The 14,618-nt window shown below is 42.1% G+C and overlaps 1 protein-coding gene across 11 annotated transcripts; it reads right to left on the bottom strand.

The window, feature by feature from the left end:
- Positions 1-1,471: 1,471 nt before the first annotated feature.
- LOC102690349 (F-box only protein 47) lies at positions 1,472-12,475 on the bottom strand. 11 transcript variants are annotated; one of them, XM_015361516.2, is made up of 12 exons: positions 12,142-12,475; positions 11,728-11,897; positions 10,722-10,922; positions 9,522-9,677; positions 9,159-9,235; positions 8,439-8,516; positions 8,134-8,242; positions 6,713-6,886; positions 5,940-6,089; positions 5,250-5,392; positions 3,664-3,780; positions 1,472-2,647 (listed from the first exon to the last, which is right to left on the bottom strand). In XM_015361516.2, exons 1-12 carry the CDS (start codon positions 12,312-12,314, stop codon positions 2,621-2,623), a joined length of 1,575 nt encoding a protein of 524 aa, XP_015217002.2. In that variant the 5' UTR covers positions 12,315-12,475; the 3' UTR covers positions 1,472-2,620. The 11 variants fall into 11 exon arrangements, with proteins under 11 accessions (XP_015217002.2, XP_015216998.2, XP_015216999.2 ...); XM_015361512.2 differs by having other exon boundaries at positions 1,473-2,647; positions 3,630-3,780; positions 12,142-12,474; XM_015361513.2 differs by having other exon boundaries at positions 1,473-2,647; positions 3,630-3,780; positions 10,722-10,919; positions 12,142-12,474.
- Between the last annotated feature and the right edge of the window lie 2,143 nt (positions 12,476-14,618).

Below are 14,618 nucleotides of genomic sequence, written 5' to 3'. Positions count from 1 at the left end.
AGTCTAGTGATTGAAACACTTGTATGAGCTAGGATTTACGTACACACAGATCAGATCTGTTGCTGGTAAGCACCTAAATGTCTACCTGATATATCCTAATTACCACACAGACGTTTGATGACAAATTCATGATAGGGGGAAAGCTCAATAACATCAAACGGCAAATATGCCAAAATTATATGTGAAACAAATGTGACTTTTGGAGCTTGCTCTTTTTTTTCTAAAGTTTAAACTGCAGAAGACATAATACTGCTAGCAGAGGAACTTAATCAAATTTAAATGTAAATTCTGGTTTTAAAAATAGAGAATAAAAGCACTAATAGATCTTGACTATCATGCCTTACCGAGCTCAAAATTCACGCATTTTACTGCTGTGAAAGCTTTCTGCTGTAGATTTTTCTGGTAAAGCCTTTACAAGATGAATCAATGTGGGGAAATAAATGTTGAAATCACCAGAAGGCCGAAAAACAACACACCTGAAGAAGGCTCCACGGCCGAAACGTGTTTTCTTCTTTTTCTCAGCATGGAATAAACCCATTACTTATTCCTGTATATAAAATAATGGCGTTGTCAATGAAAGTGTCAAGAAAGTAGTGTTGAACGTAAGGTGTAGCTCCTACCTGTAGGTTTGTTAATCATCTTTAAAACACACTTGGGTCTATTAAAATTTGATATCTTATAAATTCATAATGAATCTTGTATTCTCCTTTTTCCAAACCAGTTTTTATTTCTTTAATACATTTATTTCATAATAGGATACAACTGTGACTCAATCGAAGACTGGATTCTCTCCCCCCCCCCCCAAAAAAAATGCTGTGCGCCGTCTCCTGTTGAATATAAGTCACAATATTTTTAAACTGCAGTTGATCTTGGGCCAATTATTGGAGCATGCTGCAATAATTCACACAACCGCAGCTCAACACAAACACAAAGATTGGAGAGGGCAGAGGTTACTATTCCAGTTTAGACCGTGATAGTTCGATTCAAGCGAGAAAACATGTTGTGTAGTTCCAAACACGCTCGCTAGATGGCAGAAGGAGTCCATGTTCAGGAATGTGAAAGCCCGTGCCTGCATCTTATTAGAGATCAGGCGTGATGCTGCTCAGCTGTGGAATAGGAGACGGTTCCGCCCTTGCCTTCCCTTTATAAGGACACATAGGGAGTTGTAGCTCATGGTGCAGTCTTGTGAAGTACAAGTGTATAAGGGGCTTCTAGACTAAGAATGACAAACTAAATACAGCAAAGATGTCCCAGTTAGGGGCTTGATAAAAGTGTTGTTAAGGGGTTGTAGTAAAATCTGATAAAATCGGCTCTCCTGTTTAGTGAGATCCAAAAAGCGGTGTCATTCACCTGCTGAGAGTTATCTACTGTAGGTTTTCATTGCAGGCAAGGAAGCACTGCCACAGCCAGAGGCATCTTCTGCCATATTTTCTTAAACAAAACTTCTTTTGAGCACAGTTGGACAGTAAAATTACAACCAATTACAATGGTGCCTCAGAGCCATAACTGGGTTTTAGGATGCTATCTTATGTAGAATGATAAAGCACAACTCCACAGTTTTGAGTGAACTGGGACATTGAAATGGTTCAGTGAGAGACCGGCTCATTTGAGTAGCAGAAGTTTTATTTATTTAAAGTATCTCATCTAGGTATTTCTTACAAGTGAACAAGTAATAGATTTATTCCATGCTGAAAAAAAGAAGAAAGGAAACACAACGTTTCCCCCGTGGAGCCTTCTTCAGGTGTGAAGAACCTGAATTTCTTACAAGTGTCAAGAGTCTGAGTTAAACAGTAAGGCTGGGAAGCTTGTTCCAGACTCCCACGCCTCTTTGTGTAATGATGTGCTAACAGTTCATAAAAACCCACAAAGCATGAAAGTATTGACTGGAATACTGATCAAAATTTAACATATATATTTTATTTGGAACAATGCTCCATTTTCACTTTATATAAATATTAGACAAAATACCTGAGATTCCCAGATTAACTACTGTAACTACTTGTTTATTTACAAGTTAAACCCTGGGTCTATATGCTCCTTATACAACAGAAGAGACATGTTTGGAACAGTCTGGAAAAATATTCACTTACAGTCTTAACCTTAGGATTTTGATTAGATAACTGGCAGCACGTTTTACCAAAAAGCTATTTCACTCTACACATTTTAGAAACTACTATATATTGAAAGTAACAGAATATTGTAGTGCTGGTAAAAGACACAAAACAATGTTAAATATATCATATAGATCAGATCCATGCTGAAGACAAAATGTGAAATGTCCATAAACTATCTTGAAGTTTATGGGATTCAGGTGATTCCACATTCTGGTAGAAATGGGATCAGATACTGAAGTGCTGCCTTAAATTCATATGGGATAATATAGTAATATATCTCAATCTATATTATATGATAATATAGAGAACATTAAATGTGATGCATGAAGCTGTCAAATGAAAGTTCAGTGCTATATTTCTACTTCCTTGGAGTACAGCGACCCCTGATCTTTCTCAGGAGAGAGTCTTGTCTATTCAGGAGCTTCTTCAAACCTCTTTGATGAACATGCATAGCATTTCGGTATGGAAATGAGCATTTGCGTTCAGAATACTGCACAGGTTATGAATCAAGTTGGGATCAGCATTTTGGCCACCTAGGCAGAAGAAAAAAAATGTGACGGTTGTTAAAAAAAGCTAACACTAAAACACAAATTAGAGGCCAGTTGGTCCACCTTGCTTGTTTGGTTTGTAGCACACCATATTGACTCGATGATATCGTCTAGCTCTTTTTCTTTAAGGGCCACAGGGAACTAGTTTCAACAACATGGTTAGGTGATTTGTTCCAGGCCATGACCACCCTTTGTGTATAGTGCTTCTTGATTATAGTCCTAACTGTACTTCCTCAAAGTGTACCCGTGTTCATTCCTTAGTTTCGCTGCTGGGCCTGACGTAGTCCTCTGGGTTCTTACTCAGCAGGCAGTTTTAGATACTTTTATCTCAATTTAAGATATCAAATTCATATTCAAAGAAAGGTTTTAATACCTTTAATAATTATACATATCAATTTTTTTCCACTTAGATGTTTATGTGAATGAGAGCTGATTTAGAATGCAAGTGTCTTTGCAATTAAATGATAACTGATACATTAGTTTGCTTTAACATTTTTTGCTTTAACAAGATGTAATTTATCAGCATCAAGTGCACTTTTAAATGACTCAGAAGTTCAGATTTGTTATAGTGAAAAGTATTTGTTTGTTATTTAGTTAATGCTCTTGTCCATAAGATGCTCCTCAAATTAAAAACAAAACTGCATATTGAAAGTGTTGCATAAGACAAAATGGTCATGTAGATGTTTCAGCATTTTCTCTTGATCTTCATCACAACATTCTGGTGTATGAAACATCCAAGGCTGAGTCACCCTGCATCATGATTCCCCTGTCAGATGTGATTTATACTTTTTTCAAGCAACTTCATCTTGTCAAGACCCAATGCACTGTAAAGGAACTTAATAAATGTAATTCCTCATGAGATTAAACAAGGAAAAATGTTGAAACTGAGATGCAATGTCAGGCGTCCGCAAACCCCTACCTAACCACGCGCCCCCCACCCCACCCCACCCCACCCCCCACTCCTCACCAGCCATTAGCGTTTCACACATCTCCATAGCCACCTGTGAAAACGCAGTCTCGATATTCTGAATGAAAGACCGCCTTTCAGGGAACAACCTGCCGATCTGTAACGCCATCTTTACGCTCCAGTTCATGTAATAGTTGTCCTTTTCACACACCTGAAAGAAATGAAGACAGATTCTGGGATTTCTTGGCTTCAGACACCAAAATCTGTTCAGCAAAATCTGACCTGGCTCTGTACCCGAGGTCACAGAAAGGCTGTACGTCACTTCTAACACCACCACCACAGTGACAATGAATCTGACATTTCATGATGAATAACAACATGGAAGATTTGAAGGTCTTGAAAAATGTTTACTGAGTGCTAAGTCACAGCAAGATTTGGCTGAACCCCCTGGTCATAGGAGAAGGGGGCAGAGCCCCATGCAGAGAGAGAAGAGACCCCTCCCAACCCAGGGGCAGCTGCATGGGTGAGTGGAGATGGGGTGGAGGATGGATGCAGGACAGTCATGTGAAGCAGCAAAGGCTCACTTGGAAATCAGGAACAATAATGCATTAGAGCAGATGAGACCGGACTCCTCTGCTGTTGTTCCACTGTAAACTCATTATCATAAACATTAAATGTATACGGTGTGAGCAGCCCAGTTGTTTTCAGACACCATGCTGCTGCTGTCAGCTCAGGAACAAGGTGCTTTGTGTGCTGGTGCATGGCAATTGAAATAGCAAAGAGGCGATGACACTATACAATCCTCCACTCTACCTGCCTGACCCACTTTCCCCTGGAAGGAAATAAAATACAGTCCTTCTTCCAGCCAGAGACCTCATTGTGTTTCATGCTAGTTAAAACATGCAGTTTTTTAAATTTCCAAGGCCCATTGTTTCACTTATCAGAACTATTTAACATTAACACCACTTTAATTATATTAGTAAGTTTTATAGGAATGGTGTTAAAAGGAAATAAATCAGAAACCAAAGGTGTTTCTACACCATTATATTGTTCCCTACTTGTTTTTTTCTAAAAAATAATGGATAACTTTAAAATAAATTATATGTCCAACAACAGAATAAATCAGTGTCACTGAGGGCTTTTTAATTTCTATTAAAACTTCTTCCAGCATAATTCACAACAACATCCCCAGTATAACTTAAAGTACCATCTGATAAGGATATTCAAGAGTTTCTACACAACATAATTTCATTTTGAAGTTCAAACACACTAAAAAGTATGATAAAATCCATTGTATTCCACCCAGGTACCATGTAATCCATTAAAAAAGTTACAAACCAATTTTTATTGACAAACAATATATTAAAAATTATGTCTGTACAGTAGCTGGTTTTCATTTGATAACATTTTTTCATTCTGCTGCAAAGATTTACAATCTGGAGGTTTTAATTTCCCACATATAGAAACCTGACTCATGACATTTTCTTAAAGTGTCACAACCAGGCTCCATATGACTTTAAAATCAAATGCCTTCGAAACATCTCTAAATCTCTGCATCAGAAATCAGGCCTTTAAGTTGACAGTTCTGCAGAAACCAAGTGAGCAAATCATTACGTCCTCTGTAGCACAGGAAAACAACACGAGGTACTGCAGCTGCAAAACAGAAGCAAGGGAACTCACCAGAATCAGAAAAACTAAAAGCCTTGAGATTTCCATCACCCGCCCATTCAAAGCCTTGCTGGCCATGAAGTTAAAGCAGACGCGGTTCCCACAGAGAATGAGCAGGCGAGCCAAATTCTCCCTGAGCCAGAACTGGGGCGAGGCTGGAAAACACAATCAACCCGCTGATGGCTGGAAACAATGTACAGTACCTTCTTCTTACAGGTTTCACAAGGAATGACAGCAGCTGGTATTTGTGTAGAATCATTTATGTATTTAGTGAAAACTTTGGCTTAACCCCCATAGGACTGGGAGTCTAGGACCCCCATGCTTGGTGAAAAGGAAGGGTGAAAATCTGCAAGGGTGGAGATGGGAGGAGGGATGCACAAACGAACGAGGAAGAGGAGAGGGTGACATGTGGTACACTGTATGTGGGAACTGAGGCAATTACGTCTGGATTAGTTGCGACCTGCGTCAGCTGAGCTTAGGTTGGCTGCCTTCATCCTTCACAAACTTTCGCTAGACCTCCATTAAAAAAGCTTCATGTCTGAAGGGTCTGTTAATTTTCCATCATTCTAAGCAGGGATTGCTATAACCCTGAGAATAAAAACCATGAACAACAGAAAGGGAAACTGTACTATTTCAAATTCTACTTTATCTTTAAAAGACACTGGTTCATCCTCATCTTTGCAAATTAAACTACAGAAGTACCTGATATCTCATCGAGGATACTGATGACACTGTCAGCAGTCCACTCCTTTGCCTCCGACTCACTAAAGAGCATTCGGATTATTTTTGCCAGATCCCACAAATCGCATTCGGGCACTACGTTTTCTGTCATCTTCTCCCACTCAATTTTGCCTGAGAAACAGAAAATACATCATGTTTCAATCAGATCAACTGTGACGTTAGTTTTTTTTTAATGTGTGACAAACATTAAAGGAGGTAGCAAAAATACTGACTTTCTTATAGCCTCCCAATTTGAGATTGCCAATAGTTTCCCTGCATCGTGCATCGCAGCAACATCATCTGTCCTGCAGAGGGAGAAAGGGCTGGCAGAGCAGGATCTCGGATACCCAGATACCACCCACCCATTAAAGCAATTTGTCTTTAGACAATCTGCAAGCCGCACGGTGCCTTACAAAAGGGTTAGAGGAGCTGTGCGTCCCTCGCTCAACTGCATGTTGACAGGCATCCAGGAAGCAGTAGAGGACACAGATTTGACAGCTGACAGAGAGACAGCTCTGACAAGACTAATCCCTGCACTCAGCCTTCCCTTATGGTCTGTGATGAGCACCACTGCTTGAGGGGGAATCCATGCTCTATAGCTTTTAATAAAAATAACTAAGAAATGACTATGACAATCTCAAGGACTTCTTCAATACTTCAGACGTAGCAGATCATGAGGATGTTCATCAACAACAGAGAACAGCCACAAACTACTAGGAAAAGGGAGGAAGACTGCATTGAGCGGCTCGGTGTACCATCCTGGGAGAGAGGCCCGTAGAAGATGAAGAGCAGCCGGGCTTGAGAGACAAAGGGCCAAGGCTGCAGCAGGCGGGTCAGCCAGAACAGCCTGTCCGCCTGGTCCCGCCACCAGTCCAGCAGCACACTCCTGCAGAACAGACGGATCTGCACCTCCAGGTCCGGAGCTGCGCCTGTGTGCAGGAGGTGAAGACAGCCCATAGCGTACGCCACATATTGACACCGCACATCTGCCAATTCTGCCCTGCTGCAGCAATGGCTGCCTGGAGTGCCCACTCAGGTGCATGTAATAGCGGGACCTTCGACACGAGTGGAAACCAGTGTGAAGAAAAAAGAGAAGTGGGAGCAATTTGTTACACTGCTGACTGCTTTGTTTCTGTTGAGTATTCAGGGGCTCCATCACCACACACAACCACCAGCCGATGACGGTTTCTTCTGTACAGTGGGTCTTTTGCCTTCACTGATCATGAACCTGAAGGAGAACTCAGTCTGACCAACACTCAAGCAGCTGTCCCTCAGCCAATAAAAGGAAGGGAAAATTACCCTCTCCCCTTTCTTAGGCACATCTTAGGCTGAGATGTAAAAAATTATAAAAAATGTTTAAAAAAATGTTCCCCGAACATGATTAACTTATATTGGTATTATTCATTCCTGCACATGAACAATTCCTACTGTCTTTCCTATTTTGTTTAACCATTTCCTAAACTTATATTCATAAAGAAATGTCCAAGTTTTTTTGACTTGACATTTTAATTCAAACTGCAAACTGTAGGAATTACCATAATATTTTAACCTTTATAGAAATGACTTTCAGAAATGTTTTATGTTTACAGACAGTGGATAAATTAAAATACAGTACATATCACACATATCACAGGACACAGTCAAAACATTTGGGATACAGCCTTCATTGCCTGACAGTCTGGCACCTTTTAATATTTATTCTTTATACATCTGCTGTTAGTTTAAGGAAAATTACATTATGGCCTGATTTATTTAGAAGCCAACCAACTCTACTTGGATTGGAATTTTTTCAAGCTTTGAAACAAACCATTATTTGGAAATTCTAAAACCACAATCTGTATTTTCTACAAACAGACCCCAAGCCTTTTGTTTTCAATTTGGGTAAAGAGGACTGTGGGAGCGTTTAACAAGCTACACATCCACCTTGTTGAAGCCCATACCCTGGCTTCTTTCAAGACAGCTGGATGAGACCCTCAGTTAAATTAACTACTAATTTACCCAACAGGCAAGATGGGTCAAGTGACCTTCTTCTGTATTTTGTCTACCAGGTAAAGCACCCCAGTCAGTTACTAATTACTAACTTTAAGTTTAAGTTACTAACTTAATCTGGATTCAATTTATGTTTTTAATTTAATGACAATAAGACTTAATACACCACTCTGCACCAGTCACATACCTGGCAGGCCCATTACCGCTGCCCTCAGCTTGCGAGGCAGACTGGTGTAATTGCACAGAAAGCTGAAGACGCGGTGACATTCAAGTTCATCCCAGCCAGCTATCAATGTCTATTAAAAAAATAAGACACAGTACACAGGGACACTTCAGATAATGGGGAACACGAGAAAGCAGAGCAGACAGCTGATCAGTAGTACCAGAGAGAAATACTGTCCTTGACTTTACATCCCAAAAACCCTAGGTTTATGATAAAAATGTGTCCTGTGTTGTCAATGATGAATTCACGAGCAGCACTCACTCAATCACCTGTAAAAACACCCCATAGCTTGCAAACCCTAAGCATCCAGGAGTGACTGTGCATTTATTAATCTCAAAACAGGGAACCTGAAAAGAAAAAGAAAAGTTTATTATGACATTTGACATGATAAGAAAGAAGTAAAGTTGAATTATGCACTGAAAATGTCACCTGACAGAGGCTCAACAGCCAAAATGTTTCTTCTTTCTATTTTTCAGCCTGGAAATAACCATTGCTTGGTGATACAGTATACTGTACGCACACAAGGTGTGACAATCCTGGAATTGCAGGTGATACAGTACATGCACACGTGGGGGAGATCATCCTTAGCAGAGCTGAAGATTCAGTAACGCATGGCCAACCCAGAGAAGGGGATCTGATACCAAATTAAATGATGGCAAGGAATATGAAAGCAATATTCTTCCTTCCAGCATAACATCAAATTTGAATTCTAATAAATGTATGTTTGAAAACAATGGTTAAATATGTTCAATTTAACACATTTATTGTTTTTTTTTATCAAAATAAATTATTTATTATTTACTCTTAGAACTGCAACCTATAATGAATAGTATGGAGATGCCTCCTTACCATCTTAGTACAAGATTAATTATGCTTACACTACAGCAGAATAATTCTTGTAAACAAGATTGAGGCTTGAAAGATATTAAACTCTTAAATAACACACAGTGTGTACTGCCATATCTGTTTCCAGAGGTTAATTTCATTACCTCGGAAAGCTTGCTGTAAATGAACTTCAATCTTTCCTTGGTTGGTAGTAACAAAGTACATCGCTTGAACAACAAACCTGTAACAAGAAGAAAAAACATGTCTGTGAATTAAAATGAAAGATGTGGCAGTTAAACGATGGTATCAGACTCTTTCACTAATTATTACAGCCTCTTCTTTACCTCAGGCACCAGGCCCCTCTCTATCTGGGCTGAAGTTGGGTTAAGAAACTAGCAGAATCCCAGCAGGTGATCGGATGTCTTCTGTAGCTCAAAAACAGGCTGATTTTCAGACAGTTCACTGACTAACATCCCATCAGAAGGAGAGAACTGGGAGAAGGTCAGTGTAAATTCTCTCTTGCTTACCAAGAGACCTGTAGTGCTCCAACACGCACTCTTTGTGCACTGGGTGGTGGAATTTCTGCAGGATCATTCTTCTTCTCCACGCCTTCGTGGACACATAACCCGCAATGTGACTGCTTATGGCTTTGGATACCATACTGAAAACACTCATCTCCTTCACTGGGGAAAGAAAAGGAACACAAAATAACACCAGTGAAGAGGACTACTCAGGTCTGGTGTCATAGACCTTTAACCTTCCTAAGAACTACAGTCTCCCAGATCGAACTATTTAAGTTAGGAGATCTGAAACTGAGTTCTCAGGGAGTCTTCCTGGGATTTGTGCCACCAGAGCTCTTTGTTCTATAGTGAGTCTAATTATTTAATGAACAGGGTATTTATCATTCTTCTTCCCAGGCTCAGAGGAGTGTTAAAAGTAACTGGACCTTATATGACATGCCCATTTTGCATTGTACAAGATATATACTGTATGTGTCTGACTAAGAAACTCATTGGGTTGAATGTTTAATTCACTAATCTGGCCAGAATAAAATCCAGGAAACACCAGGCATTCCGGTGACTGTTTGAGTCTCCTGATTCAAATAAAAAACAATTCTCCAGAAGCTGAAAAAATTTCTTTGTAAGAAGAGTTCTTTCTTAGGTTAGTTCTTATTTCAAGTCACAACTAAGAAATGGCAATTTATGAGAACTCAGGAAGTTTTTGTTATAACATTGTTTGTTGAGAACAGTGGCCTGGCGATTGTGTGCTCATGTGAGATCTTCCAGGGGGTCTGGCTTCCTCCCACCTTGCAGAGAAGGCTGGGTGAACTGGTGTCTCTTCTGTCTCTTCTCTGTGCATGTGTGTTTGGGCGTAGCGATGCCCTGTGCTCAAGACGAACCCCCATTTGCACTGACGCTCAGCAGGAATAAGCACCTTTGTGCCAATGGACAGGTGGCGGTTGACAGTGAATAGAATAAAAAATTCTCCAGTAACAGGTCCTGAAATAAACTGGCCAGGAATATTTGGAGAAAATAAAGTGTTCGTCTGCAAGGCTACATGAAGTGTGAGGTGCCATTTCCAGCATCCTTTTCTTGTTGATGTCAATCTTGTTGATGACATTCTGTGCTAAGGGCAGGTCAGGGGGCCACAGAGCCGCCGGGACATTCACAGGAAAGGCAGCCCTGCCCCTGTACTGCTGCCAAAGCCCAGACAATGCCAGCGCTTACCGGACAGGTGCTCCAGAACCATATCGAAGACCTCAGCAGGCATGCCTTTGAACAGCCCCCAGGTGGACCTGCTCTGACTTCTCGTGCTGACGCTACACCGGCTCATCTGGTGCCGGCTCTTCTGCACTGGCTTCCCCGAGGGGCACCTGGCTCTCTCCTCCATCGCTGTGCACCCTGACGCACCTCCACAGAACAGACCTGCTGGATACATAGTCATCACTCTCACTTCAAATGAACCATTAATCCAGGGAGCCGTCCTCCAACGGGAGTCGCTTGTTAGTACGTCTGCTATTTTATCACTATCGGTCTCACACTCTCTGTTGTGTCTCCATGATTGTCTAATAAGAGTTATTGTACTGTGCGGGACGCCAAGCTAAGGGAGATGAGGAATTGTTTCACATGTGTTTTGAATAATATTTGAGCCAGCGGACTGGCATTGGTGTGAAATCAGTGAATGCAAAGGCTTGTTGTTGTTTCCATTACTCAATTTTTATATTTGAGTAATAAACACAATGTCCAACTGAAATAATCCTCCTTTCTCACTAAAAAGCTTTTACTAGGTGACAGACACAGGTGAGAATGACAATGTGCTGAACACTCCTGATTCTCCCTTCTGTTTAAGTTCCAACATGTTGTGTTCAGTAACACACCTGAACAAGGGCCGTTGATACCAAGTAGGATCAACCCGTAGATCAGCTTCTTAAGAGATGAAAAAACAATGGAAATCAACTTGCCTGTGATCAGAAACTTAGCTGGAGTAAAAGGCAGAAGAGACAGTGCAGGACCTGGCTGATTGATTGATTGATTGGCTGACTAAGTGGTAGGTTGATTGATTCCCTGACTGGGAACAAGTGCGCTAGACACCACAAAGCGCTCTGGACCTGACCGGAGATTTGATAAAGAATTTTTAAACACTTCCATTTCCATGACTCTTATCAATATGGCTGGTGTTGTGTTATCATTCTCAACGGGCAGCGGAGATCGATCTAATAGAATAAAACCCGACCCGTGCGACTGAATCGCGGACCGTGACTCAGCAGTTTCTTTCCCCCGCAGAGTGTAGATCTCGGACAACGAGTCCGGCCGCGCGGTTCCGAACCCGCTCCGAGCTCGGTTCGGGGACGCGTTCCAGGACGTTCCAAGGCGAACCCGTGCCTGAACCCCGTCTCTGGAGCTCTGCAGGAAGACATGAGGACGCCGAGGTGTCGGTGAAAACGAGCCCCCGTCTCCGAGACACACACGCTGGACCGTTTTCACTCTGAGGGCAGTTCGGCTCCCCACCCAACGGGTTTTCGAAACAAGCCGGGAACTCCCAGGTTCCACTCTCTAGTGCCCCCCAAAGCCCCAGGACCATGGAGGAGGTGGTGAGGGGGAGTAGTTGAGAGAGACAGGGAACCCCCAAAGTGAAAAACGGACTTACGCGTCAAACGTGTCGGCTCGCCGCTGTGGCGCGTCAGTCCCCGCGGGTCCGCAGCCAGAGGAGGCGCGAGCCCCTCGCTCCCAGCCCGCGAAAGCCGGTCCGGTTCCGTCTCGCTCTGCCTGCGCTCGCGTCCCGATCTCACGGGGGTGCCACGAGACAACTTGATACCCCATGTCTCGCCCTGTTTGACAGCAGTAACCAAACTGAAAGAATAAACCACACCCGATTTTAAAATACAAACTGTCTACAAAAATACTTCATTTCTACGCCCCTCATTTGTGGATTTTCAAGGTTTTATTGCACATTGGTAGTGGCCACAAAAATGTGTCCGGGCTGGGCTCTTTGTGGTCAACGGGTCCACGTGAAAGTCTGATGTTTATAGTTCACATCATTTAATATCAAAGCGGTTTTTAGTACAGTTATTTTATAACTGACAGAATGTCAAGCGTAAGAAACCCCAGTACGTGACTAGTTAACGCAAAGCAGCAGAAAAACAAAATCCGATGAGCAATCAAGTGCGACGTCAACACCCACGACACACCTCGGAAAACAGCAGTGTGATTGAACAGAACATTTCCGGGCTTCCTGCGCGGCGCGCTACATTTGTTAATAAGGGTTAACAGAAAAATAGAGCTTGCCACAATGTTTGCAATCCAAGTGTCTCTAAAAAATCCTTTCGCACAAAAAAAGCTGTAACGTACAGTACGCTCAGGGCGATCAGGGTTGGACCGAAATTGTGAAATTCGCTGAGTCGTTCGTACCGCAAAACTTCTTAGTTCATTGTAATTTAGTTGATTTGTCACTTCATGGCAAATCAAAATTAAATCATAATTTAGAAAAAAATTATACCTTCATTAATAAATGTTCAATGTTCTGCTTTTAATTCTATTTATTGTTTTAATGTGGGTTTATCTGTCTCTTTTAATCGTTCCTCATGTTCTGATCTTTGAGATGATGGGCTGTGATTGGCAGAAGTGGCTGCTTTAACATGAGGAATTTCAAACACACCAATTCAGCAGAGAAATGGGTAATCACCCATTTCATAATCTTATGAGCAGGCAAACAAACTAATCATACACTGCACACCAGTGATATTACCTTATTTTGTCAGTTATGGCCTCCAGGTCATATTCGGCCTCCCCTTTCCATATTCTTATTGAGACAAAGGCACATCAATGAAGCTATGGCCTAATACTGGCATACATATACACAAATACATTAAATACATAATTAACATTGCACCCGTTGCTGAAAACAGGAGTTCTCGAACCTTTCTGAGCTTACAGCATCCCTCAAGACACCTAAAACGAAAACAAAGCAACACTTCAGGTTGTGAAGCGCATGTCTCTGAGGAGCCATAATCAACTCTAATGGACGAGTGGTTAAGAAAAAAGCTGACTACAGAATTCAGAAGAGGATATAATGGTTGTTTAACAGGTTTGCATTCCTGTTTTTATCTCTGAAACATCAACATGCATTCACGATATGATCAAACAAATAGGAGGTGCCTGAGGTCACATGATGATGCCTGTATGAGTCAGACCCAGCTCAGGAAAAGGTTTCCAACTGACTTCTGCACCCTTCTCTTCTTTCACATGGCAAGACATGGCATTGCGTTCAAACATACAAGGCCAAGAAGTCAATCTGAGCCTCTGACACCACCTGGTCCACTGATGGAGACCTTGCTGTCAAACACAGAGCCGGTTATGGATGCTGTCTGACTGACACAGCAGTCCTATAACAACATAGCACTTCAGACTGCGGAGGCTGTTCCTCCCGGCCTCGCCCTTCCCAGTATCTCTGGGATGTCAGAGTTTTGCTGTCTGAGACCTCAAGCCTTGTCCAACAGGACAAATTCCACACGCAAAACCCCCAGAATCTCCCAACCTCCACGGCTTCTTCTGAGGGGCTCATGGAATTGAGACAGACGATGTATGACTCCAGAGCAATGGCTACATGTGGAGCTGAGACCTCCTGATGTCTATTCTCTCCACCTGTTCTAACACGACAGTGACATCACACATCCCTGCAGTCAGTCTTCATTGCCAAAGTCCAGTTCATTGGCTTATCTCTCTCTCATTGCCACCCTGGCACTATACCCATCTCTTACCCTCCACCCCACAGGAAGTGAGCACAACTAACATCTACACATAGCTGTTGACATGGGTGGGTCACAGGACCTCAGTTTCTTCTGAGGTTTTCTTGATCATTTCCTGAACCATCATGATGGCTTTGGGTTTGGATTACTCTTCATCTAAGACCTTGTCTCTTACCTGTTAACCAGCTGAGACTCAAGGAGCGCCGGGCTCCTGATGACATAGCTATGGAGAGACTCAAGGCCCTCCACCACTGTAGCGGGTGGCCATCATCAGAGAGCTGATCAAAGCATGGGGATTCCCAAGTTCCAGCCCTGAATCAGCCGTGTTTATGATGACATTACTTGGACATAAATCCAAGACATTGTTGAATTTTCTGTT

The sequence above is a fragment of the Lepisosteus oculatus genome, chromosome 13 (genome assembly GCF_040954835.1).
Source record: "Lepisosteus oculatus isolate fLepOcu1 chromosome 13, fLepOcu1.hap2, whole genome shotgun sequence".
NCBI lineage: Eukaryota > Metazoa > Chordata > Actinopteri > Semionotiformes > Lepisosteidae > Lepisosteus > Lepisosteus oculatus.
This window is presented reverse-complemented; position numbering and strand designations above follow the sequence as displayed.

What these genes read in the sequence shown, in the direction of transcription:
- LOC102690349 (XM_015361512.2), bottom strand. Translation starts at nt 12,314, where the DNA reads ATGGGGTATCAAGTTGTCTCGTGGCACCCCCGTGAGATCGGGACGCGA. An exon ending in TTTACAGCAAGCTTTCCGAG is followed by an intron (nt 8,517 to 9,158) that starts GTAATGAAATTA and finishes TTTTCTTTTCAG; the next exon opens with GTTCCCTGTTTTGAGATTAA. An exon ending in TTTTAGTTTTTCTGATTCTG is followed by an intron (nt 3,781 to 5,249) that starts GTGAGTTCCCTT and finishes CATTTCTTTCAG; the next exon opens with GTGTGTGAAAAGGACAACTA.